The sequence below is a fragment of the Phoxinus phoxinus genome (genome assembly GCF_949152265.1).
Source record: "Phoxinus phoxinus genome assembly, chromosome: 1".
In the NCBI taxonomy this organism is placed as follows: Eukaryota; Metazoa; Chordata; class Actinopteri; order Cypriniformes; family Leuciscidae; genus Phoxinus; species Phoxinus phoxinus.
The window spans coordinates 23,549,443-23,574,362 of record NC_136876.1 but is presented as its reverse complement, the minus strand read 5'-3'; the positions used below and the strand labels follow the sequence as shown (position 1 = coordinate 23,574,362).

Here is a 24,920-nt window from a genome sequence, read left to right as displayed (position 1 = left end):
AATAAATAAATAGTGATAAATATTGATAGACTACTAATAAAGCATCAAACAATAGAGTTTAAAATGTTTAATTATTATTTGCACACAACATCACATCAAGTCAGTTACGTAATGTACTTTCTCCTCAAATGAGCAAGTAGCTTATAAATGTCAACATTGCTATAATTAAATCCATCTGTAATTGCATTCCAAACATTACTCCTGATCTGAGGCTTTCCTAAATATTTAGTTTACATTGATTTAAGCTTAAAAGTATACAACAGTCAAATATTTAGTAACGTGTGTCACCAGAATGGAGGTGCAGGAGACTCAAGACAGAAGTTATTATTTTTAATCTACACTGAGAATAGACACAAGATAATAGGAGAAAAACAAATGCTAACCATAATTCAAACAAAGATGACAACCAACATTGAACTAAACAGAACCAGGAGTATAAAGAGTTAAAAAGGGCACTAAACGAGACACAGACTGTGACACTAATCAGTAACTGGAAACCAATGAAGAAGGCTAAACTGAAAGTATACACAATAAACAGACACATGAACAAAAACACAATGAAACTATACATAACTGACAATATGTCACAACCGGCCTGTTGACTTGTGTTCAAACTTCACTACACTAAGTTTTAGTTTACTCTGCTCAGGGAGATCAATGGGGAAAAAATCTGCAATTGCAGTCAGTAAATGTTGCAGCATGTCAATTATTATGTTTATTACATTCTATTCCACATTCTTTAATTATATTCCAAGAAGCTCATATGGACTGCACTTTCCAATATGAATCAAGTCTGGGGCAGTTTGAGGATCTCTTGAGGTTTTAGAGAAAGTTTTGCTCATTTAAAACGTAAAATCCAAATGTGTCCAAAATTTCTATAAAAGCCTAAATTAAATCAAGTCTCTTCAGAACATTTGGACTAAACTGCTTGATTCATATGGATTGGTTTTACAATCTCTTTATTAACTTTTTGAAGCATCAAAGTGTCAGTTGCATTTGGCTGTCAATGGAAGAAATCCAAACAGAAATCTCTCGGATATAATCAAAAAGATCTTCATTTCTGTTCCGAAGATGAACGAAAATCTTACAGGTTGGGAATAAATAATAACAGAATTTATATTTTTGGGTGAATATCCATTTGAGGCATTTAGTACAAAGGTATGTTTCTAATTAACAACATTGTTGATTTATTGTGTTATGCACCAGATATAGGCCTATAAATGCACACAAGCCAAGTTATTTATTAACTGGTCTCTGAAGCTCATCCTTATGCACACTGAACTGTAGCAAGTTCCGTGGGAGATCAATACACAAAAATAATGCAATTTTTTAGCTTTTCGAATTCCTTCTCAAGTTAAAAATCTTATAATACTAGTCTGTACTTTTTAAAAAATGACAGGGTGAAGTTACTGTTCTGTATGAGACTTGGCTGGTTTAGTTTGTTCTACGTGTATTGGCTCAAGTATTATTCAGAGCAGCGCCATGACAGCGATGAAAGTGAGGCTGAGGGAAAGACTTAGCGTGTTTTCAATCTGTAAAAAAAAGCTGTAAAGCTCCTAGATCACTTATAGTTTTAATCACTTACACTCCCTTATGGTGCATGAAAATATTAGACACCAACAAGAGAGGGTATATGGATATACCATGTTTGGTGTTTATGACGTCCCAGACTGCTTTGGAACTAATCACCTCAACGTGTGATCGTCAACGAGTGAATCTCTGAGCTGGTGATGAGTGGAGTGAGTGGAGGCGGGGATAATTTGCATATTTATAGGACCGCATATACTAAATGAGGCAAGGGTGAGGGGTTATATTCAAGCTATTTTAAGGCATGAAGAAAATTAATTCTAGGAATAAATGCTTAATAAATATGTAATTTTGGTGATCAATGATGAGTTTTAAGGGATACAATGATTGACTACAGAGGCACTTTAACCTACCAAACTTTATTTTAAGGTGTTACCAATAAACTTAAAGCACATAATTAATAGATGAAAAAAGGTGCCTCCATCTTGAAGCACTAAAGTTTTGACCCATCCACTCACATGACTCCATACGGGTAATACTGACATGAGTCCAGTAGATGGCACTGTGATTTTATTATATTGTGTGCTAATTCACAGTGGAACCACATGTCATGCTCTTATATACTGTCTATGATGTCATGTGAATTATGTGTGTTTGCTATTGAAATACATAAAGTAACTCTAACATTAAACCTAACCTGTTTCATTGTAGTTGAGAGATTCACACACAATACTATGCAGTCCCAGCAGGTCAATCTAATTTTGGTAACACTTTACAATAAGGTTTCATTTGTTAACATTAAGATTAGTGCCTGTATCAACTAACATGAATTAATGTACATTAACTAATGTTAACAAATACTACTTTTGATTTCAATAATGTATTAGTAAATGTTGAAATTAACATTACCACAGATTAATAAATGCTGCAGAAGTGCAGTTCATATTCTATTATTCATTAGGCTATATTCATGTTAACTAATGAAACCTTGTTGTAAAGTGTTACCCTCACTTTGATTAAGTTCAAGAGACAAGCTGAGATAGGTTTAGAATGTATGTTGATAGTTTTCAGTGTGTATAAAGTTTATGTTGTTGCGTAATGGCATTCAAATGTTTTTAGAACATGATTTTACAAACCTGTATATTATAAGGAAGTTTCTAGAGCTGTTTCTTTAACAATAGAGATGCACAAGGAGAGATCGAGATCAACAAGCAAAAAATTAAAAAAATTAAAAAAATCATAGAAATGAAATGGTGACTAGGCTACATATTCAGCCATTTTTCAACTTTTGAATCAGTTCCGACTGTGTGAAACACTGTTCTTACAAATCATTACAAGGAAGTTTTTCAGCAGGAGTAGCATCTGGTCCTGGTTTGTGTTCTGTACAGGATTGGATTATGGATCCCTAATCCCAGAAAGTGAGACCATTCAGAAAACATCTTAACACTAACTGTTGTATTTAGGTGATTTTGAAATTGGTGATGAAAAAAATTTCACTCAGAAATTACTAGTAAATTTTACAAACAATTACAAAGAAACGACAAGTAACGTGAAATTTTGAAGTCGTACAACTAAAATAGGGCTAGTATTTTATTGTAAAACTCCAATTATCTTAGTTTTATTCACAGCTTTGGAACATCATTATTTACAGTGTATCAGATGTTTTGTTAAGTCTTTGTGTACTCGGTGTAGGCTACTCATTGTGTAATTTGGTATTGCTCAATAATGCATTGGTTTGGATATCGCACTGACAATAGCACAATATTATTTTTTGTTATGATTTAATTTATTATTTAATCTGACTTGACTGCATTATTTTTTCATTAAAAAAATAAGTGACTAGTGCAATAAACTGTTAGGTATTTACAGTATATTTCAGTTTATTGTATTATTATATAATGTTAGTTTTATTATAAGTTATTATTAGTTGTATTTATTTTTGCACTGGTTGATGTAATAATTTGAAGATTGTTTTACTGTATAGTGCTTAAGATGGCTTGTTTTTTTTTTTTAATCTTTTTCATTTGCATCTTTGGTCATATAGGTCTCAGGATAAGAAGACAGGTGGACAATCAAAGGCCTGGTGATTGCATTATTCATTATATTGACATTCTGTGTGATGTGTATTTGGCAAGTTGTCTTCATCAACCTGTTTACTGATGTTTACCACGTCATTTTAATATCATACAGCACTGACATCAACAGGTGACATTTATTGAATGCATTTTAGCTTTCCCAAATCTAACTGCCCAGAATCAGAATCATCAATCAGGTATGGCTCTTTCTCTGCAGGACGAGAGCTAAATACCAAAGACTAACAGAGATTCCCTAGAGCTCACAGGAACAGAGCAGACTGAGAAAAATGCTGTAAACTACATAAAACACCATGGAGCAACAGTATACTGGTTTCCTTGTGCTTGCATTACTATGTTGCAGCTCAAACCAATACCTTCAGATCTACTTGACTCATACCAAGGGACAATTCAATTTTTACTTTGACAGTTTTAGTTCTGTAATTCTTTGTAATCGCCATGACCTCCTGTTTTTATCAAAAGAGCTTACCTTCTCTTAAATGACTAACGCCATTCTGTTGACATTCAGACGAATGCAGTCATTTCTTACACTGGTAGTCTGCCATTTTGTTCAATTTAATTATTCCCAAAAAATCAGTTGAATTCTCAAGTGCAGCAGTGCTGAGACATGTGGTTAAATTATTATTGTGATCATTTAAAAATAGTTTATTTTACAGTGATGTAAGAGTGCTCTTTTTTTGAAGCATCTGTATCCTATGTTTAGATCAACTAGTGTAGAGCTCACAAAATCATCCCTTGGAATGCATATGCATTCATGAATACACTCTGGAGACCAAAGAGCTGTAACAAACTGCATTTATTTTAATCACAGTTGAAGAACATTTGAGGCAAGGTAATAAGACAATCTTATTTCTTGGACTCGTCCTCTTTGGCAAGAGTTTTCATGATCTCCTCTTTCTTAGCCTGCAGTCTCTCTTCACGGCGCTTCCGTGCCTCCCGGGTCTTTGAGCGACGAGCCTCCGCTTGATCACTGCAGGGTGAAAGAAGACAGATTAGCACTGTTCTTTACAGCAGAGTAAGACCATGTTTTATCAGATTTAAAACTGCCATAGAATATTTCAGGCATTTTCATCTCAATTCAGAAAAAGTTTTCTCTGATAGGTCACAGCAGCTGAGAGGTGTAATGATGCTGAGCACACTGGTTATTGTGGTTTGCACACTTACGACAAGAGCTTCTTGCGGGCCTTGTCTGCTTTGAGCTTGTGTATGTGCTCCATCAAGATGCGTTTGTTCTTGAACACGTTACCCTTTGCCCTCAGATACAAACTGTGGTACCTGAAGGGGAGACACAGAAACACTAAACATTCATTTTTGGATCCAAAATTCAGACTGTACTTTCACAACTTTTAGTAAGGAGAATGGATCTTGCCAAATCTGCAATATTCACAATAGCAGTCCTAAAAAGCTGCCATATGGTTGAGTGTAATTGCATGAAACTAAACAGCAAACTTCTGGGTAAAATGCAAGCAATTAAAATTAATCTCTCTTTAACATGGACTCACATGTGCCTGTCGATCTTCTTAGCCTCTCGGTAACGTCTCAGAAGGCGTCGCAGAATACGCATCCGTCTCATCCAGACCAGCTTCTCTGGCATACGTGCATTTGCTGTACCCTTTCTCTTACCTGCATGCAAACATAACCAATCACAACACACCCAGAAAAGAGCTTGACTACTACTGCCTACTTTTAGTGCCCTGGATTACAGAACTATTATTTACCAATAGTTTCTAGATACAATAGAACAATGTGTTCATAGCACAAAAACTGTATGCATAAACTGAAATTTGCAAAAAGATATAATTGGAAGCCCCACAAGACTGCCAAGTGAAGATTGCTGTGATTCCCGTTGCCATGATAACAGCAACTTCTTTGGATTCAGTCTAAATGGTGCAAATTATAACTTAATGTCGTTAAACTGGTACACACCAACACCCATGTGACGGCCCTTTCGCCGTGCCAGTGTATTCTTGCGGCATCGGGCACGAGAGTGCACCGTTACAGGCTTCTTGATGATCAAACCATCCTTAACCAACTTACGAATCTGCTGCCCTAAGTAAAGGTAGAAAGACAGATGATTGATTAATTCATTGCACCAATGCAGAAAAAAAAAATGTTTCAAGGAGATCTTAACTGCTTACGGGAATTGGCGTTGGCAATTTCATTGGTTTCATTTGGGTCCAGCCACACCTTTTTCTTGCCACAGCGCAAAACGCTGGACGCCAACCTCTTCTGAAGCCTAAGCATGCTGGAGAAAAAGGACTGTTTTAGATCAATCCCATAAATTCTTGACATTTAGTACGAAGCTATTCAATTTCATTAACTTAAATGAATCATTTGAATTAATATTCAGCCATGGGCTTATGAAACCCCCAAATTCAAAATTAGAATATTGTGAAAAGGTTTTCATAAGCTGTAAGCCATAATCATCCAAATTATGACAAATAAAGGCTTGGAATATCTCACTTTGCATGTAATGAGTCTATATAATATATTAGTTTCACCTTTTAAGTTGAATTACTGAAATAACTGAACTTTTGCACGATATTCAAATTTTCCAAGTTTCACCTGTATATATAAAATCTAGCTGATATAAAAAATATGAGGCCATATTAGAGTTTATTTTTAACTGTCCTTGTTTTTAGGACAAGAAGAACGTCAAAGTACCCCTAATCTATATATGGGGCATGTATGACCATGTTTGATAAAGGCCGCATTCTCCACCACGTAGACTTCTGTTATCTCCGAAAAATAAAGAAAAAAACGATAAAAAAAACACACACACACACACACACACACATACAACGATAAACTACGTTTGACAAACTTTTACTGCGTACAATTAATTTAAATAAATATAACGTGAAAAGTTACATCAGCTTCTAAGCGTTGCGACAACACGTTTGCCAGTCTGAAGACATAACATGGCGACTATAAGTATAAGTTACCCATATAGCAACATTACATCGTAAATCGTCTAATTATCTGTTTTAAAAAGAGCAAGGAGTGTATATCTTAAAATATATATAAAAACCATCCGCATTAGACAAATAAATTAGATAAATAAAACACGAGTTAGACCGTACCTCATGGCTGCTAGTCAGCGGAAGTCGAATGCCAGTGGCAATGAGGGAGATTCTTCTTCTTCTTCGGGGTTTTACGGCCGCTTGCATCCAATTTGTTACATTACTGCCACCTACTGTGCTAAATTGTATTTACACTATATGGAGGGGGGAGGGGTCCACAAATTACTGCTGGGTGTTGTAGGCAGTCGTATTTGTAGGCTAGCTTTGAACTGTTGTTTAATAAATTGGCCACACGGGGGCAGGGTTTCACCTGTTGAGAGATGAGAACCTGGGGTTTATTTAGTAGCCTAATGTGGTAGTGAAATAATAGTTGGTTAGTGTGTTGATGCAATAACAAAATGCCGTTTTAGTACGACACCCCAACCCATCTAAAAAAATTTACCAAAGTACTTCAAATTTAGTAGGGGGGTCACTCTGGGGGCATGCAATGCCTGTGAAGAAATTCTTGACAAAATAGCACCAAAACATTAAATTCTGGTGACTTTGGGAGTCATATTTATTTACTCCTTTTTTAATCGTTTTAGGTAACAAACATTAATGTAAGTATGTGCTGCAGATCATTTCATTAGTTATATTTTACTTTTTAACTTTTAACTTTTAAATTCCCTGGGTGAACTTTTTAGGTAGAAAAACTAGTTTCTGTTTGGACAAACTCCAAAATGACTAAATTAAATTAATCTGACAAAAATATTAAATAGCCCCCCAAAAGGTCTTTTTAAAGTCATTATTGTGTTAGATGAGAAACACATTGAATAGACATGATAAAAAATTGCTTTAGAAAGACATATTTTGATTCAACATAGAATTTTTTTAACAAACTTGTAAGGCTACACTGTGGCCATATAACATTTATTTTTCCAAAGCTGCATCCGATGTGGTATATTTACAGACTGTTTAATTCAGCTCAGGGGTCACATGAATTGAAAAATAAAATGATACTCTAAATGTGGAACTAAACCGCCAGTAGGTGGCGGCAAGTCACTGTCTTAATGAGTGAGTAGTTCAGTTATTCATTTGACTGATCCTTCCCCGATCCTTCCTCATCAATCAATCAGATAGGAAGGAAGCACTGCTTGTGTACTTTTTTTTTGTTGTTGCCATTTTTATATTTACTGTATTATTTTGTTAACCACCTTCATCTCTGACAATAAAATCGATTATGGATTTTTTTTTACTTGATTGGGTAATTGAAAAACTGCATTCCTGTATGCTAAAATGACTCAGATCCTATGAGCCATTTTAGTAGTAGCAAAAAATATTGTGGTTTATATAGAATCAATGGGTGTGGTCATCTCGCGTTCATATGGAGCAGTTGAGGAGTAGAACAACAGGCGTCATCCGTCTCATAGTAATATTCATTCGATCAGCCAATCAGTGCGAGGATAGTCAACGAGCCACGCCCTGTTCCTACCTGATTGGTTGATGAGGAAGTAGGGCGGGGCTTGGTTCCTCCGCTGAACAGCTGGAGACTGACTGGGCTCGTTGTATTTGCAAAGGGAAGGGAGAGGGTTTCTGCTCAACGCCACCAGGGCTGGGGGCGCAACAGCGCAGTGGCAAGCCATCTGTAAGACACAGAAAAGAGGAAAACCACCAACGTCTGCATTATTTTATCTTGAATTATTTTACAATGTATAATAAACTGAAAGTAGGATCTAAATGAAACAATAAAACCGAATTTAAAGTTTAAATCGATGGTACAGGAGGGTATTATGTCCAGGACGCCTTCCACCTCAACCCAGGAAATCCAGATGGACATGTTCGACCACCACGGCTCTCACGCTCAGGTAAGAGAGAGATACTGCTCAGCTTATAGCCTACACAAGTGCGAGCATCCAGCGAAAGACTAAATACAACCTGCTGCCCGCTATCTAAGAATGGCTGAGTGAAAACTCAGATTTTGTTTATGGCAAAGATTAGTCGTTATTAACCGTATCTCAGATTGTGGTTACTTGGCAACAAGGCGGCATCTTTGCGCTCGCGCTCGGCACATTGTCTTTTAGAAGTGATTCTGCGTCTGCGAGGAAAGACACATAAAGTTGTTTATGTATGAGCTACGTTGTTTTGAATATTGACATTTCGTTTAGAAAAAACGCATTTTCTCCGGTAATTAATGGGAAAACATTATTTCATCACCTAGTCCCTGTTCACTCTGTCTCTCTAGACAGCTGGCCTACTAGAGTCTTGCATTTTTTATGATCTATTCTGTTGATAAGTTACGAACCGTCGCTGTTAATTAAACAAGAGATCGCTTTTTTGTTCAGTTAAAAAGTAGGCTACATATGGTACTAGTTAAGGCCCGTCTCGTGAGCCTTAAAGTTAAAGTTAATTAAAAGAGGTGTCTGACACTGTGAGTGCATGCTATAAAATATGTGATGTTATAGCGCTTTGACCGTGGGGGGTTTTCTTATCCCAAACCACGCCCACACCGGACCACCACTGGCTTATTATATTGATATTTCATCTATCTATCTATCTATCTATCTATCTATCTATCTATCTATCTATCTATCTATCTATCTATCTATCTATCTATCTATCTATCTATCCTAACCCAAAATGTAATTGCCCACCAGTGATAGCATGACCTTGTGAAAAATTGAACAAACAGCTTCCCGATCACTCTCTTCTTTCTTCTCTATTTTTCTGTCTAAATTTTAGGTTTGTCACTTTCTATTTGTGAGGAGACAGGACAGTTTAACTAAAGTTTTTTTTAATACATTTCTCCCCTCTCCTCTCACTGGCTCTGCTCTTTTCTCTGTTTCTAGTGGTTTATTTCAGAGGATGGTTGATGTATGAACGTGCACCTGTTCCACAAAGGCCACTCGTCGTCATCATCCTGTTCAGCACGGCTTATTAGTTTGGTGTGTGGATGGATGTTTCAGTAGTGTTTCTGATTGTTAGTGCTGTATTTATATAATGGTCTTTATATAATGCAGTAGCGTGAATGTGTGTGACCTGTGCTGTGGAGAGGTGCTCTATCTGAATCATGTCTATACATAGCTGTGAGGAGGCGGAGTGTTGAGAAGCGAGTGTGAATGTGTGTGAACAAGGTGGTTGAGATCAGAAAAAGTGTATTTCCTAATATTGTTAAGCATAGGGCCATACGTCAGAATTTAATGTAGATATTAATATCATTAGCCACACATGGTCATTTGAGGACATTACATTTAAACTTTATTAAGCCTTCTCTTCTCTTCTCTTCTCTTCTCTTCTCTTCTCTTCTCTTCTCTTCTCTTCTCTTCTCTTCTCTTCGTTTTCTGTGATAAACTAGTGGTGACAGTGTGTAACTCAAAAATCATTTCCCCTGCCCCCGTGGCACAGATTTTCTCCCTTAATTACCCAATTAGCCTCAGAGGCTGTTTGTCAACAGGAAACCTCTCATCACCATAGCAATACATTACTCCTCCCTCCCTTGACATTTTGCTGGCCTTTCTCAGATCTGCTTTTGCTGTACATGAGCATTTCCTGCCTCTCACAAACCTTCCACATTATGGTCTTTAAAGATGGTTGTTGGATTAAAATATTGTATGTGTATTGTGTACTGCATTCATTGCTCTCTGATATCCTGCTTGCTTGGTCTTTGGATACAGTGATTGTTAAGCCCAATTCACACCGCACAGACAAACGACAACAAACAAGTTGGCAGTTGGATTTCAGAATTTAATGAAAAATGACTGTCATGTTCACACTGCCCCGACACCGACAAACGCTGATTGAACATGTTCAGTCGGGTGAAAACAAACCCCGACCAACGCCAACAGACGCCGTTTGTCTGTGCGATGTGAATTGACCTTAAAGGTAAAGATCAAAAATGCAATAAGGTTATTTTCAGCATTATTATTGTTAAAACTATTACAATAATTGAAACAAGACTGAAATAAAATAAAATATAAATATTACTTGTAAAACTTAAACTTAAAAATGAAATAAATAATTTTACTGAAATATTTGTTTGATCCAATCTATTCATACAGGACAGATTAAGTTGTTAAAGTCCTCCTAGTCAATAATTGTATCCCCTAAAACTATTATAAACATATATTATAAACAAAACTATTATAGACATATTTAAACCTTCTTTTTTTTTTCAGTGAAAAAGTATGTTTTCATGCCTTAAGGTTCCTGCACACTGAGAAGAAATTTTAATATGCCTTTTTTCGTATATGTCATTCGGTGGCTCTGAATTGTCGAAACACCTCTCAAAATGCTTGCTAAGGATGTGAAAAACGAACCCGATCCAAAAAAATGTATGACGGACGAAAGTTTCGGAGGCAGTGTGTGTAAATGTGATTGACACAACGTGAGGTCGTATTTATTTTTTAATGTGCGAAAATTTTTGGACGAGAATTTCGGACTCAGTGTGCAAGGACCTTTAAAATAGCTTGAAAGTAACTCCCCTTGCTTCATTTAGTATGCATGGAATAATAAATATGTTAATTAGCCCCGCCTCCACTCACACCAGCTACCTGATCCACTCGGTCAACTTTACTGTAGTAAACGCTGCGCACTGGTATCGCTCTTTACAATGTAGGACACATAACGGTAATGAATATGATTATCATTTTGCTTGACTACGTTATAAAACAGCTAATAATGTGTTGCTAATGTTACACTAACCATTTTCCCCTTCGCCACCTCAGACCTTCTGGCAGTCAGCATTCGGAAACGCAGTTTGAACAACTCAGAACGTCAGTGGAGAAAGAAATATAGTTCATCATAACATCGTAATACACATCATATACATAATTCACCTGCTATATTGCTAAATGTACCTGATTTTTCATATCAACAGAACAATATAACCTGGCAGACACCTCTGCTTTAGAGCGGTCATAGTTATGCTAAAGCCCACCGGCACATTGACGTGTTTGGCTACAAGGAAGTTTGTGACGTAAGAAACAGTCGATTTGCACAAGGTTTGTCTTAAAGCATATTAAAAACACCAACAAATAATCAACATCAGGGCGTTTTTAATTTAATATAATATATTTTATTTTAGCTTATTTGCAATCATTCCTTTACTTGAGTGAAGCAAAGAAGGTGATTTATGCACACCAAGACCAGGATTGGGTAAAGGTTTATTTATTTTGACTTTAATAATATTGAAATACATGATCTATGGTGCTAAATAAGTTTTTAGAGTGTCTAGTATACCACAACAACTTGTAAAGGCAGTGATAAATTATGCTTTTTTGCGACTTTCAACGACTATTATGAGCCTTTTATAGTGTGCGGTAGCAATGCAGACAGTGGGGTTCTGTCCTTCTGTTTGGTTTTAAATTAATGTTATGTTATTTTATCTGCATAGAAAGAGGCAAGTTCTTGGGTAAATACAATACTGAATTCACGATACAATATTATTCCGATACTAGTAGATTCCGATACGATTCAAGACATATGGTAAAATATGGTACTGTTGATTAAAATGGTGAATTTGGTATTACATTGGGGGTGGAAATGAACAGGCTTGGACAGGCACAGGACAATGGTGACACCAGAATTAAAAATATTCATGATTCTGAAGTTGAAAACAGAATTATTTTTTTATCACTTTAAGCCACTTTTTACTGGTATAAGACATTTGGCATTATCAGGAGGAGTCAGGGCCCACAAATATCACCTATTGCATTATTAACCAATTATATTCAACATTATATATGGTGTGAACCCTGTATACAGGTGTGAACCCTGCATGAACCCTATATAATAACTTTACCATTTTTATTTGTCATTTTCTGTGGTGTTAAAGTCCTTTTGCAAGCATTTGTGTCAGAAAGCTTGTGTGCATCGCTGTTAATGTGGTTTTGAACATGTCGCAGTATTGCCTGATCTATCAGGGTCTTTTAGTGCCACCAAACCCAATATAGCCTCCCTCTGGTCTCGATGGCAACGGAGTCTGGCGCCTATGAATGCCATATAGAGGGCCCTGCCAAGGGCAGCCAGGCCATTGGCTAGTGTTGAGGCCAATCAGATTACTGATTCCCAGAGAACACTGGAGGACATAAGTAATTATGCGTAATCATATCTGGACACAGAGACAGGATGTGGAATCTACAGTTTGTGTGAGTGGGCATGCATACAAAAAAGTGTCTATTATTTCTAATTTCCTTTAATTCTCTCTCTCTCTCTCTCTCTCTCTAATGTTCCCTCTTTCAGGGGAAGTGTGCAAAGAGGAAGAGCCGTTTCAAACGCTCAGATGGCAGCACCTCCTCAGACACAACCTCCAACAGCTTCGTCCGACAGGTATGACGGCCAGTTCCTTATGAAATGCTTTGTGTCTTTCACTGTTGAGTCATCATAAGGTATATAATTCCCCCTTTTGAACCATCATGCACCATGTAATCAGGTTCTCAGCATTCATTTTAAAACAGCTACATTATAGCTGCATATAGTTGTTGTCTTTACTATACCGAGCCTTCCTGTGCTTACAGTCTGAGGTCAAAGGCTCTGACATGTAGTTTGTGCTGTTGGTCTGTGGGTGTTTTTGCAGTTCTTCTCCTTTTTACTGGAAGATTTCTGTTCTTTAATCCTGCAGGATGCAGTTTTTAATATTGGAACAAACAAATATGTTGTTTAGATACATGAGCACATATATTTGGAATAGTACACTACCATTCATTTCATTCATTCATTACTACTCTTACTTTTTTGCATTGTGCATTACGTACATTATTATGTCAATTATTGCGTAATTTCCCCTCTTTATTACCTTTGCTGTCATTTAGCGCTCCAGTGAAGTAAATTTCTAAGAACACAAATTTATTCATTATTAATGTATTGGGTTTTGTTAAATGTAATCATTAGCAAATCTGAACAGCTCGTTTGCGTCTCTGTACAGATTTCAGAAGGATACCAGCATCAGGAACAAGTGGATGGTTTATTTTAATGGTGTCCCAGATTATATGTTTGTTAAGAACATTTGACTGCAGATTGTTTTGTAAATGAGGCAGTGTAATGGAGAGTTCGCAAAGAAACTTTTGTTGAAGGATGAAGCAGCCAACTGTATGTAATCTGACAGCAGCTACAGCGCAAACAATAAGTATTTGATAATGCTTTGTTTCTAAATAAAAAATGTATATTGATAAAGAAACACTCAATATTTTTTCGTTAGCCAATCATAACAGTGGCCGTTTACTGACAAGCCTTAAAGGAGCCGCAGTTTAAAAACGGCTCATTTTAGACAGACAGAGTGGGTCAGAATGAGGGTTGAAAATAATCATTTAATTTCTTCCACATATATAATTGTTTTTTGTGCAAAAAACCTTAATGACATTATAAGGGAAACTTAAGGAACATGCTAAAATAATTTCATGGCCCCTAATAATAATAATAATAATTTGTTACATTTATATAGTGCCTTTATCTGCACTCAAAGCACTTATAACATGGAACTGGGGAATCTCCTCAACCACCATCAATGTGCAGCATTCACCTGCATATGAGCCATTTATCTAGGGGGCCTTTTGTTTTTATAGGGGGCACACTTTTTTATGATCTGAGAAACAGGCATAATATAACTGAAATAGACCAAGCTCTATATTAAAACAATACCAAAACACAAAATATTAATTTTCTGATCAGTGGAGGGTGAACCAACATCATGAGGATATGCACTTCCCATTTAAAAACATTTAAATAGACTTCTTTGAAATAGTTTCAAGTTTTGTGTAATAAACACAACCTACACATCCCAGTATAAACGATAAATTATTTTTATTAAAGCGTCTACGTTCACAAACCACTGTTACTTTTAACAGAAAAGCAAGCATACTACAGTTGTGGTCAGAATTATTGGCACCCCTGGTAAATATGATCAAAGATTGCTGTAAAAATAAATCTGCATTGTTTATTTTTATTTTATTTTATTAAAAATGTAAACAAATTGAAAGTGGGGGGGGGAAATCACACTATGAAATAAATGTTTTTCTCCAAAACACATTGGCCACAATTATTGGCACCCCTAGAATTTTTTTATGAGTAAAATATCTCTGAAGTATATTTCCATTAATTTTTTACATTTTTAAGAAACACAGGGGTAACTAGGAAGAACATGAAATTGTCCAGCCATGACTTCCTGTTCCACAGGAGTACAAATATGAGGAAACACAAAGGCCAAATTCCTCCTTGTTCATCCAAAAAAATCCAGCATATTCAGTTGTCAGACACGACTGGAACTTAAATAGAGATCTGTTTCTATGGTCCAATAAAACTAATAAATATAGCTGCAAGCAGCAATCACCGGGGCCAAGCGCAAGCAAGATGACAAGACGTGCCAAAGTGGCTGAGAGTGAGAGATCAACTGCAGCAAGGAGCAATTGAAGACATTTAAAGATGAATTTTGGCAAAATGGTTGAAAAATCACATGCATTAACTTAAACATATGATTTAATAGATTATCACTTTAGACCAATAGGTGGCGCAGTTACAAAACTGTTGTGATGTGGTCAGAGTGAAGTGACGACGACACATACAAAGTTTGGTGTCAATATGTCAAGGCATTGCAGATATAAAGCCTGAATAGTCATTTTGGCATCATGCCTCAACTTTGCCACTGCGGTATACGAAAACGGTTTCGTCTATCGACACGAAATCCATAACTTTTACTCGGCACGGTCTGGAGATGACACGATCCGATTTTGGTGAAAATCGGACGTTCGGTCTAGGAGGAGTTCGAAAAAGTAGGTTTTAAAAGAAAATAAAGATGGCGGACAGGAAGTTTGGCTGACTATGGCAAAATTGGTATCTATGTTTTCAGCATAACCCAATGAATCTATTGAGATCAGTGTCATTACAATAGGCAAATTTATTCAAAAGTTATTAGCATTTTTGGAAATTTCATTATAACTTTTGACCAAAAGGTGGCGCTGTCTCATAATCTTTTGAGTACCTTTAGGGCGTTGTACTGATGACCCATACTGAGTTTCGTAACGATACGTTCATGTGTTCATAAAATACAGCATTTTAGCACATAATTCGAAATGGCCGACAGCCAAAATGGCCGATATGGGAAAATTGAATATCAGTCAACTCAGCCCGACGCCCTGAATCTACCGAGACCACTTTTGTGATTTTTGAACAAACCGTTCAGAAGTTATAAGCAAAAACATAAATTCTTCATATCTCCAGACTAGTAGGTGGCGCTGCGCCGAAACGCAGCATGTAGCCTCAGATCATGCTTGTGATGACATGTACCAAATTTGGTCTGAATCCGATAAAGCGTTGTGGAGATACGGCCTTACGTCTGTTTTCGCAAGCGCTACGTAAAATTTATTTGCGCGGTATTCGAGAACGGTAATTCGAATCAACTTGAATTCCATAACTTTTGGTTGTCCAGGTCTGGAGATGATCTGGTTCATTTTTCGTGAAATTCGGAGCAACGGCCTAGGAGGAGTTCGAAAAAGTAGTTTTTTCGGAAAATTCAAAATGGCGGGAAAACTATTATGACGGAAAATGACGTCATAGGGTGTAGTCGAATCGTCATGAGCTCAGGAATCAGAGGAAAAAAGAATTTTGTTTCTAGCCCTTGTGGTTCAAAAGTTATTAGCATAAACATGAGTGAAACTTTGGACAGCTGGTGGCGCTAGAGGGAATGAGTTGGAGACTCCAAATTTGCTATGGTGATAGTTCAGATTGTCCTCTATCACTGTGCCAATTTTCATAAGTTTCCCGCAAACGGTTCTATAGGCTGCCATAGACGCCCAGTCGGAAAAAGAAAAAGAAAAAGAAGCAGAATAAGAACCAGAACAGATACAATAGGTGCCCGCACCTTCAGTGCTTGGCCCCTAAAAAAAGAAGAATAAGAACGGGAACAGATACAATAGGTGCCCGCACCTTCAGTGCTTGGCCCCTAAATATAGCTGCAAGCAGCAATCACCGGGGCCAAGCGCAAGCAAGACGACAAGACATGCCAAAGTGGCTGGGAGTGTGAGACCCACTGCAGCAAGGAGCAATTAAAGACATTTGAAGATGAATTTTGGCAAAATGGTTGAAAAATCACATACAATAACTAAAAATATGATTATCACTTTCGACCAATAGGTGGCGCAGTTACGAAACTGATGTGATGTGGTCAGAGTGAAGTGACAATGACACATACAAAGTTTGGTGTCAATATGTCAAGGCATTGCAGATATAAAGCCTGAATAGTCATTTTGGCATCATGCCTCAACTTTGCCACTGCGGTATACGAAAACGATTTTGTCTATCGACACGAAATCCATAACTTTTACTCGGCACAGTCTGGAGATGACACGATCCGATTTTGGTGAAAATCGGACGTTCGGTCTAGGAGGAGTTCGAAAAAGTAGGTTTTAAAAGAAAATAAAGATGGCGGACAGGAACTTTGATTGACTATGGCAAAATTGGTATCTATGTTTTCAGCATAACCCAAGGAATCTATTGAGATCAGTGTCATTACTATAGGCAAATTTATTCAAAAGTTATTAGCATTTTTGGAAATTTCATTATAACTTTTGACCAAAAGGTGGCGCTGTCTCATAATCTTTTGAGTACCTTTAGGGCGTTGTACTGATGACCCATACTGAGTTTCGTAACGATACGTTCATGCGTTCATAAAATACAGCATTTTAGCACATAATTCAAAATGGCCGACAGCCAAAATGGCCGATATGGGAAAATTGGATATCAGTCAACTCAGCACGACGCCCTGAATCTAACAAGACCACTTGTGATTTTTGGACAAACCGTTCAGAAGTTATAAGCAAAAATATAAATTCTTCATATCTCCGGACCAGTAGGTGGCGCTGCGCCGAAACGCAGCATGTAGCCTCAGGTCATGCTTGTGATGACATGTACCAAATTTGGTCTGAATCCGATAAAGCGTTGTGGAGATACGGCCTTACGTCTGTTTTTGCAAGCGCTACGTAAAATTTATTTGCGCGGTATTCGAGAACGGTAATTCGAATCAACTTGAATTCCATAACTTTTTGTCGGCATGGTCTGTAGATGATCTGATTCAATTTTCATGGAAATTGGAGCAACGGCCTAGGAGGAGTTCGAAAAAGTAGCTTTTTCGGAAAATTCAAAATGGCGGAAAACTTTTCATGGCGCAAAATGACGTCATTGGGTGCAATCAAATCGTCACGAGGTCAGGAATCAGAGGAAAAAAGAATTTTGTTTCTAGCCCTTGTGGTTCAAAAGTTATTAGAATAAACATGAGTGAAACTTTGGACAGTTGGTGGCGCTAGAGGGAATGACTTAGACACACCAAAATTGGTGTATTTAATGTTGGGACTGTCCTCTATCCGAATGTCAAACCATTACAACTTTCCCGCGATCGGTTCTATGGGCTGCCATAGACTCCCAGAGCGGAAGAAGAAGAAGAATTATTTTTGGTACGGGAACAGATACAATAGGTGCCCGCACCTTCAGTGCTTGGCCCCTAATAATAAGGGAACCTTTTTGCCATTTATAGTGCCACCTATGGTCCGATCTGCATGAAACTCGGCACGCTTGTTCACCATGTCATGACACATATGCTCAGCGATTTTCGTGATGTTCTGAGTTTTTGTTTAGGATTTAGAGGCTTTTGACTGTATTTTGCCCCGCCCATTTTCCAAATGACCCTGTTATAGCCAACCAAATGCAAAAATTCTACTTTTTTTCAAAAACTATTGATCGAGAGAGTCCAGAGAAATGTCCTAGACTGGTTTGGCTCCGGTCGGGCGAAAAACCAGGGACTAGTTCGCAAAAGTAGGTTTTGGACAAAATTCGACATAGCAGAAATTTTTTCTGGCCTAAATCGAAATCGGAGATGGCCATTTTGTCCGCCTTGAGCCAAGGATTCCAACGATTTGGGGCACTTGATCCTGGGACAAACGGTCTAAGAGCTATGATCAATTTTGAACTTTTGGTTGCTGTAGCGCCACCTATGGGCCATTCGGGGTCATACTCTGATAGGTTGTCCCCAAATTGAGGCCTACCATCTGGCCAGGTTTCACGTCTCTAGGCCTTACGGTTTGGCCTGCACGATGCGTTTTACGAATCCTTAATTACAATAGGGTTTCAGCATTTCATGCTTGAACCCCTAATAAGATTGAAGGCTTTTTGCCAGTTACAGCGCCACCTATGGTCCGATCTCCATGAAACTCTGCATGCTTCCTCACCATGTTCTGACACATATGCTCATCAATTTTGGTGAAGTTCTGAATTTTCATATGGGATTTATAGGCTTTTTAGTGTATTTTGCCACGCCCCTTTTCTAAATGACCCTGTTACAGCCACCCAAATGCAAAAGTTCAACTTTTTTTTCGATATTTATTGATCTAGAGAGTCCAGAGAAATGTCCTAGACTGGTTTGGTTCCGATCTGGTGAAAAACCTAGGACTAGTTTGCAAAAGTAGGTTTCGGACAAAATTCGACATAGCAGAAAATTTTTCTGGCCTAAATCGAAATTGGAGATAGCCATTTTGTCCGCCTTGAGCCAGGGATCACAGTGGTGTGAGACACTTGAGTCTAGGACAAACGGACTCTAGGAGTTATGGGCGATGTAGTACTTTTGCACTAAATCTGTAGCTGTAGCACAACGTAAAATTTGTTTGCGCGGTATTTGAGAACGGTTTGACGAATCAACACGAATTCCATAACTTTTTGTCGGTACAGTGTGGAGATGATACGATTCGATTTTGGTGAAAATCGGACAAACGGTCTAGGAGGAGTTCGACAAAGTAGGTTTTGACTAAAAATCAAGATGGCGGACAGGAAGTTCGGCCAAATATGGCAAACTTGGTATCTATGTTCTCAGCGTGACCCAGCGAATCTATTGAGACCAGTGGCATTTCAATAGGCAGATGTATTCAAAGGTTATTAGCCTTTTTGGAAATGTTGTTATAACTTTTGACCACAAGGTGGCGCTGTTTCGAAACTTCTCACGCTCCTTCAGGGCATCGTGCTGATGACCCATACCATGTTTCGTAACAATCCATTCATGCGTTCTTAAAATACAGCATTTTAGCACAAAATTCAAAATGGCCGACAGCCAAAATGGCCGACATGGTAAAATTGGATATCAGTCGACTCAGCATGTTGGCCTGAATCTAACGAGACCAATTTGATGATTTTTGGGCAAACTGTTCAGAAGTTATAAGCAAAAATAGCCATTTTTCATATCTCCGGACCAGTAGGTGGCGCTGCGCCGAAACGCAGCATGTAGCCTCAAGTCATGCTTGTGATGACATGTGGCAAATTTGGTCTGAATCCAACAAAGCGTTGCGGAGATACAGCCTTACGTCTGTTTTCGCAAGCGCTACGTAAAATTTGTTTGTGGGTTTTTTCGAAAATTGCTAAGCGAATCAACTTGAATTCCATAACTTTTTGTCGGCATGGTCTGTAGATGATCTGATTCAATTTTCATGGAAATTGGAGCAACGGCCTAGGAGGAGTTCGAAAAAGTAGCTTTTTCGGAAAATTCAAAATGGCGGAAAACTTTTCATGGCGCAAAATGACGTCATTGGGTGCAATCGAATCGTCACGAGGTCAGGAATCAGAGGAAAAAAGAATTTTGTTTCTAGCCCTTGTGGTTCAAAAGTTATTAGAATAAACATGAGTGAAACTTTGGACAGTTGGTGGCGCTAGAGGGAATGACTTAGACACACCAAAATTGGTGTATTTAATGTTGGGACTGTCCTCTATCCGAATGTCAAACCATTACAACTTTCCCGCGATCGGTTCTATGGGCTGCCATAGACTCCCAGAGCGGAAGAAGAAGAAGAATTATTTTTGGTACGGGAACAGATACAATAGGTGCCCGCACCTTCAGTGCTTGGCCCCTAATAATTTGGCAGCAAACCACCAGATGGTTTTGGTGCTGTCATGAAGGTAAGAGGATCAGACAGCAAATGCGGAGAAACAAAGTCACTTTAATAGATCACGGGCTTGCCAGAGAGTTCAATACACAACAGTCCTATAGTCCGTAAAGAAAAACAAAGAGCAAAAAGGTCCAAATAAGGTCTCGGCTTGTTGATAGCAAAAGAGCAGTCAGCCCGGAGGGAACCAGAAGAGCAGGTGAGAGCTCCGTGTGACGGGGAAGGTAGCAGGCTGGCTCTTCCCAGGGAGAGTCGAGGCGAGTGAAGATCCTCCGGTTCCGAGTAGAAAACGTAATAATATTCGGCTCCCAACATGACAGGACTAAGACACGACAGAGACATAGGGATTAGACGGCATTCATTACACATGAGAAAATGCAATACTCAGGCAAAGACGTGTAGAAAAGGGGGAAAAGAAATAGGAACGTTAATGAGAGGAAAAGAGGAATCAGGTGAGGAAGGGAGAGGGCGATGGTTAAAAGTAAAAGAGAAACAGCTGAGTAGAATGAGGATTAATTGAGGAGGAGTGTGCATGAATGAGAATCTATCAGTAATGAGTGAGTGAGAACCAGGATCATGACAGGTGCAAACATGGATAAAAAGTACCTCATGCACAAGGTTAAATATACTGCTGGATCTTTAATGTTGTGGGCCTACTTTTTTGCTGGAGGTCCTGGACATCTTGTTCAGATACATGGCATCATGGATTCTAGCAAATACTGACTGATAAAAAATCCAAACCTGACGGCCTCTGCTAGAAATCGTATAATGTGGCGTGGTTGGATCATCCATCAGGACAACGATCCAAAATCAACACAAAAATGTGTCTGAGCACAAAATGAGGCTTCTGCCATTCCCAGTCCCCTGACCTGGACCCTATAGAAAATGAGTGGGCTGAACTGAAGAGAAGCACCAACATAGAGCTGGGAATCTGAAGGATCTTCATTAGGCATTATCAGGCATAAACATTTATTTTGTAAGACCCAACTCGATCGACCCAATGGCGGAATTCGATTAGCAGGGGAAGGTCTCTGCGCGTTACTGTCTTCCCTCCTAGCAAAGTAATTTGATTAAATACAATTTTCTCATATGTATCAACTCGTTATTTCATCTGACTACATAAATGAAAAAGGTTTTAATGTTATCTGTGCATCATTAAATGTGAGCGAATGTCTGACTATTCTTTTTAAGTCTTTACTGAAAATAATGTCGGAAGAGTCGATTAGAATAAAATCAAATGTTTAGGTAACACTTTACAATAAGGTTAATTTATTAAACATTATTTAATGTATTAACTAACATGAACAATACATTTGTTACAGTATTTATGAATCTTTGTTAATGTTAGTTAATATGAATAAAGCTGTTCATTGTTTGTTCATGTTAGTTCACAGTGCATTAACTCATGTTAACAAGATTTTAATAAAGTATTAGTAAATGTCGAAATTAACATTAACAAAGATGAATAAATGCTGTGTAAGTGCAGTTCATTATTAGTTAACGTTAACTAATGTAGTTAACTAATGAACCTTATTGTAAAGTGTTACCAATGTTTACAATTTATTATGTCAGGTAAATGTATCATGCCAATTGCATAATCAGTTGCATAATCATACAAACATCAAATGCTCTGGAATAAATAGAGAAGATGCAATACCTCGACATTATAAAATACATGATGCAAAGTGTTTTGCTTACACGCATCACGGGCTGGTCTGGGTTACAGAATCGCCCCAAGCGTTTTGCGGCATTTCATTATATAGACAGAAACCTCTTTCACGTGGAAACATGCTAACAATGGAAATTTGCATTCAGAGCTTACACAGGGTACCCGCGGGGTCTTAAAAGCATTGAAAAAGTCTTAAATTTGATCATCTCAAATTAAGGCCTTAAAAGCCTTGAATTTGGTAAACAAAGTCTTGGATTTCGTTACAAAGGTCTTATATTTTTTTGCTTTTCCTACGATTAAGTTCATACCGTAACAAAATTAACTGTTACTAATGTAGGCTAATTAAAAGCGTTGAGTGCACCTTCATCCGCGCTTCAGCAGTGTAGAGCGCGCGCGCATGGTTGCCAGATACTATTCATTCAAACCCCAAATCAGAGCTTTTCTGTTAAAAGAACATATTTTCTACACGGTCTTTTCAATAGTATCTGGCAACCATGCGCGCGCTCTCTACACTGCTGAAGAAGCGCGGATTATCTGAAAACACAGACAAGCTGGAGTTCAGCGATCTTTATTTGAGATTTTCTACTTAAATTAAAGTGTCATTCAGTCGGTCTGTGTTCTGTCACGAGCCGCTTGCGCTGTTTGTGCGACTAAATCTGCGATCAAAAGTGTTTTTAATGTAGATCATATTATACGAGCAAGAATGCAATGTTTCCCGAATATCTACATGATTTCAAATGTGACATTGATTTTATACAACAGTTAAAAAACAACAAAAGGGTAACATTAAGTGATTTACTGCATAAAACAGTATAGTCAGGCTTATTGCTCTATTTTGCAACGAAATCTGTGGCTTTGAACGAATCGTGAGATTCAATGAATGAACGACTCGATGACTCGCTCATAAAGACAGTGAGTTACCGCCACCTACTGGCTATTTTAATATAATATTTTTATTAATATTAAACGTTTTTTAACATTGCATATTTATTGAACATTGTTTTATTTAAAGCATTATTTATGTTTAAAAGGTATTATAAAGGTTAAAAATTTAATGGAAAAATGTATTAAAGGGGGCGAATATTGTCCCTTAATGGAAAAGGTGTGACTGCAGTCTAAGTGGAAGAGGGGGTACCAGGGGGTACGGCACTCAAAAACATAGGAGAACCACGGAACTTAGGAAAAGGGATATGTAGAATTGCACAAGTGCTACTGCTAAAGAGTGCAATGTAAATAATTTCTCATAAGCTTAATTGAATGGCCTAGAGAGAATAATTGACATTTTCTGTCTAAAGACTACATATAAAATAGCTACCTAAAGTAACTGCAGTTTGACTAAAAGTAATGACTAAAAGTTTGCATTCATAAGCATTTTCGTCTGAAGATGAAGACTAAGACTGAATCAAGAATGGCTGCCAAACTGAACACTGGCCTACACACACCAAGCGCACTACAACGCTGTTGCGTATGTATTAAATATGACTGATCATTTAAATAAAATGTTTTATTTAATTCAAGTAGCCTACATGTACATAATTATTTTCTAGGGTTTCAAATTTATACAGATTTGACATTTTCCCCTCATACTTATGTTGGAATCGGTACGAAGTTGGCATTGAATTTCATTTGAAATGGTATTAAAAAGGTCTTAAAAAGTCTTGAATTTAAGCTGAAGGATCCTGGGGGTACCCTGTTACACCTTTTGAGAGCAGGAGGCCATGCCTGGAAAACATGCCCTCCTTTGTGTGCAAGATATTTCTAAACTCTCAAGAACTTTTGGTTTGACTTCTTTGGGAGTGAGACATTTGTACCAGTTGCACTGACACATTTCAAGTGATACCAAACATTTATAAAACTGTATGATAATTATATATAGATTCTTGGGTGAATTTTGGTGATCTCAGCAAGAGAGATGGAGTAGGGGGAGAGGGAAAGAGATGTATTCTGAGGTGCACAAATTGTGAGTTCAAATGGTAATTTCCAGCTTCGTGTTCTCAGGGTCTGGTCGCTCCTCAACCAGACTGTCCGGCATTTTCTAATTTCTCACGCCTTACAATTTCAAAAAGAGATTTTACTTCAATGAAAGGTTAGATTTTTATTTTTTTATATAAAATATTAAAAGGATTAACAATGCAGATTTATTTTTACAGGCTTCTTTGTTCATATTTACCAAGGGTGCCAATAATTCTGTCCACAACTTTATATGGGGGATTTGGTGCTCCTTTTATAATAGAGTGCTTCTATTATAATCATTAAAAAGTTGTTATTCATCTTCATTGCGATCTCACAAAGTTCCGTTATAACCAGTGAAGCTGACTACACAATGCATTCTTATTGTTATAATGAGAGGATTTGCATCCACCGCTCAAAACACCGGAGTTTCGCCAATGTGCTTCTTTTTTTTTTAAATGATCCTAGACCAGCCGTTATGGGCAGGTTTTCCTTCTATGGAAGCTGGTTTACCACTACAAAATAAAAAAAGATAATTGCGACTTTCTATCTCACAATTCTGACTTCATAACATGCGATTTGGACTGTATATCATGCAATTCTGACTTTATAACTTACAATTGTAAATTTAAATCACGCAATTCTGAGAAAAAAAAAGTCGCAATTACCTTTTGTTATTTGTATTCAGTGGCGGAAACAAGCTTTCATAGTAGCAGCATCAGGCAAATTACAGTAATGAGAAAATTCAACACTATGGGCCCTATCTTGCACCCAG

The 24,920-nt window shown here is 37.6% G+C and overlaps 2 protein-coding genes across 4 annotated transcripts in view; one reads left to right on the top strand and one right to left on the bottom strand.

The window, feature by feature from the left end:
* Positions 1-4,401: 4,401 nt before the first annotated feature.
* Positions 4,402-6,803, bottom strand: rpl19 (ribosomal protein L19). Its single transcript, XM_079623517.1, has 6 exons — positions 6,704-6,803; positions 5,759-5,865; positions 5,547-5,669; positions 5,123-5,243; positions 4,785-4,895; positions 4,402-4,590 (listed from the first exon to the last, which is right to left on the bottom strand). Exons 1-6 carry the CDS (start codon positions 6,706-6,708, stop codon positions 4,467-4,469), a joined length of 591 nt encoding a protein of 196 aa, XP_079479643.1. The 5' UTR covers positions 6,709-6,803; the 3' UTR covers positions 4,402-4,466.
* A 1,384-nt stretch (positions 6,804-8,187) lies between these two features.
* The window catches only part of cacnb1 (calcium channel, voltage-dependent, beta 1 subunit), a 62,225-nt gene continuing 45,492 nt past the window's right edge, over positions 8,188-24,920 (top strand). For all 3 annotated transcript variants that reach the window (XM_079627923.1, XM_079627922.1, XM_079627925.1), the window contains exons 1-2: positions 8,188-8,487; positions 12,860-12,946. In XM_079627923.1, coding sequence (XP_079484049.1) covers positions 8,395-8,487; positions 12,860-12,946 — 180 coding nt within the window. In that variant the 5' untranslated portion in view covers positions 8,188-8,394. The remainder of the gene's footprint in view (positions 8,488-12,859; positions 12,947-24,920) is intronic.

Coding starts and splice junctions, on each gene's coding strand:
- rpl19 (XM_079623517.1), bottom strand. Junction 4,896..5,122: donor AAGAAGATCGACAGGCACAT/GTGAGTCCATGT, acceptor TCTCCCCTTCAG/GTACCACAGTTTGTATCTGA. Junction 4,591..4,784: donor GCCCGCAAGAAGCTCTTGTC/GTAAGTGTGCAA, acceptor TTCACCCTGCAG/TGATCAAGCGGAGGCTCGTC.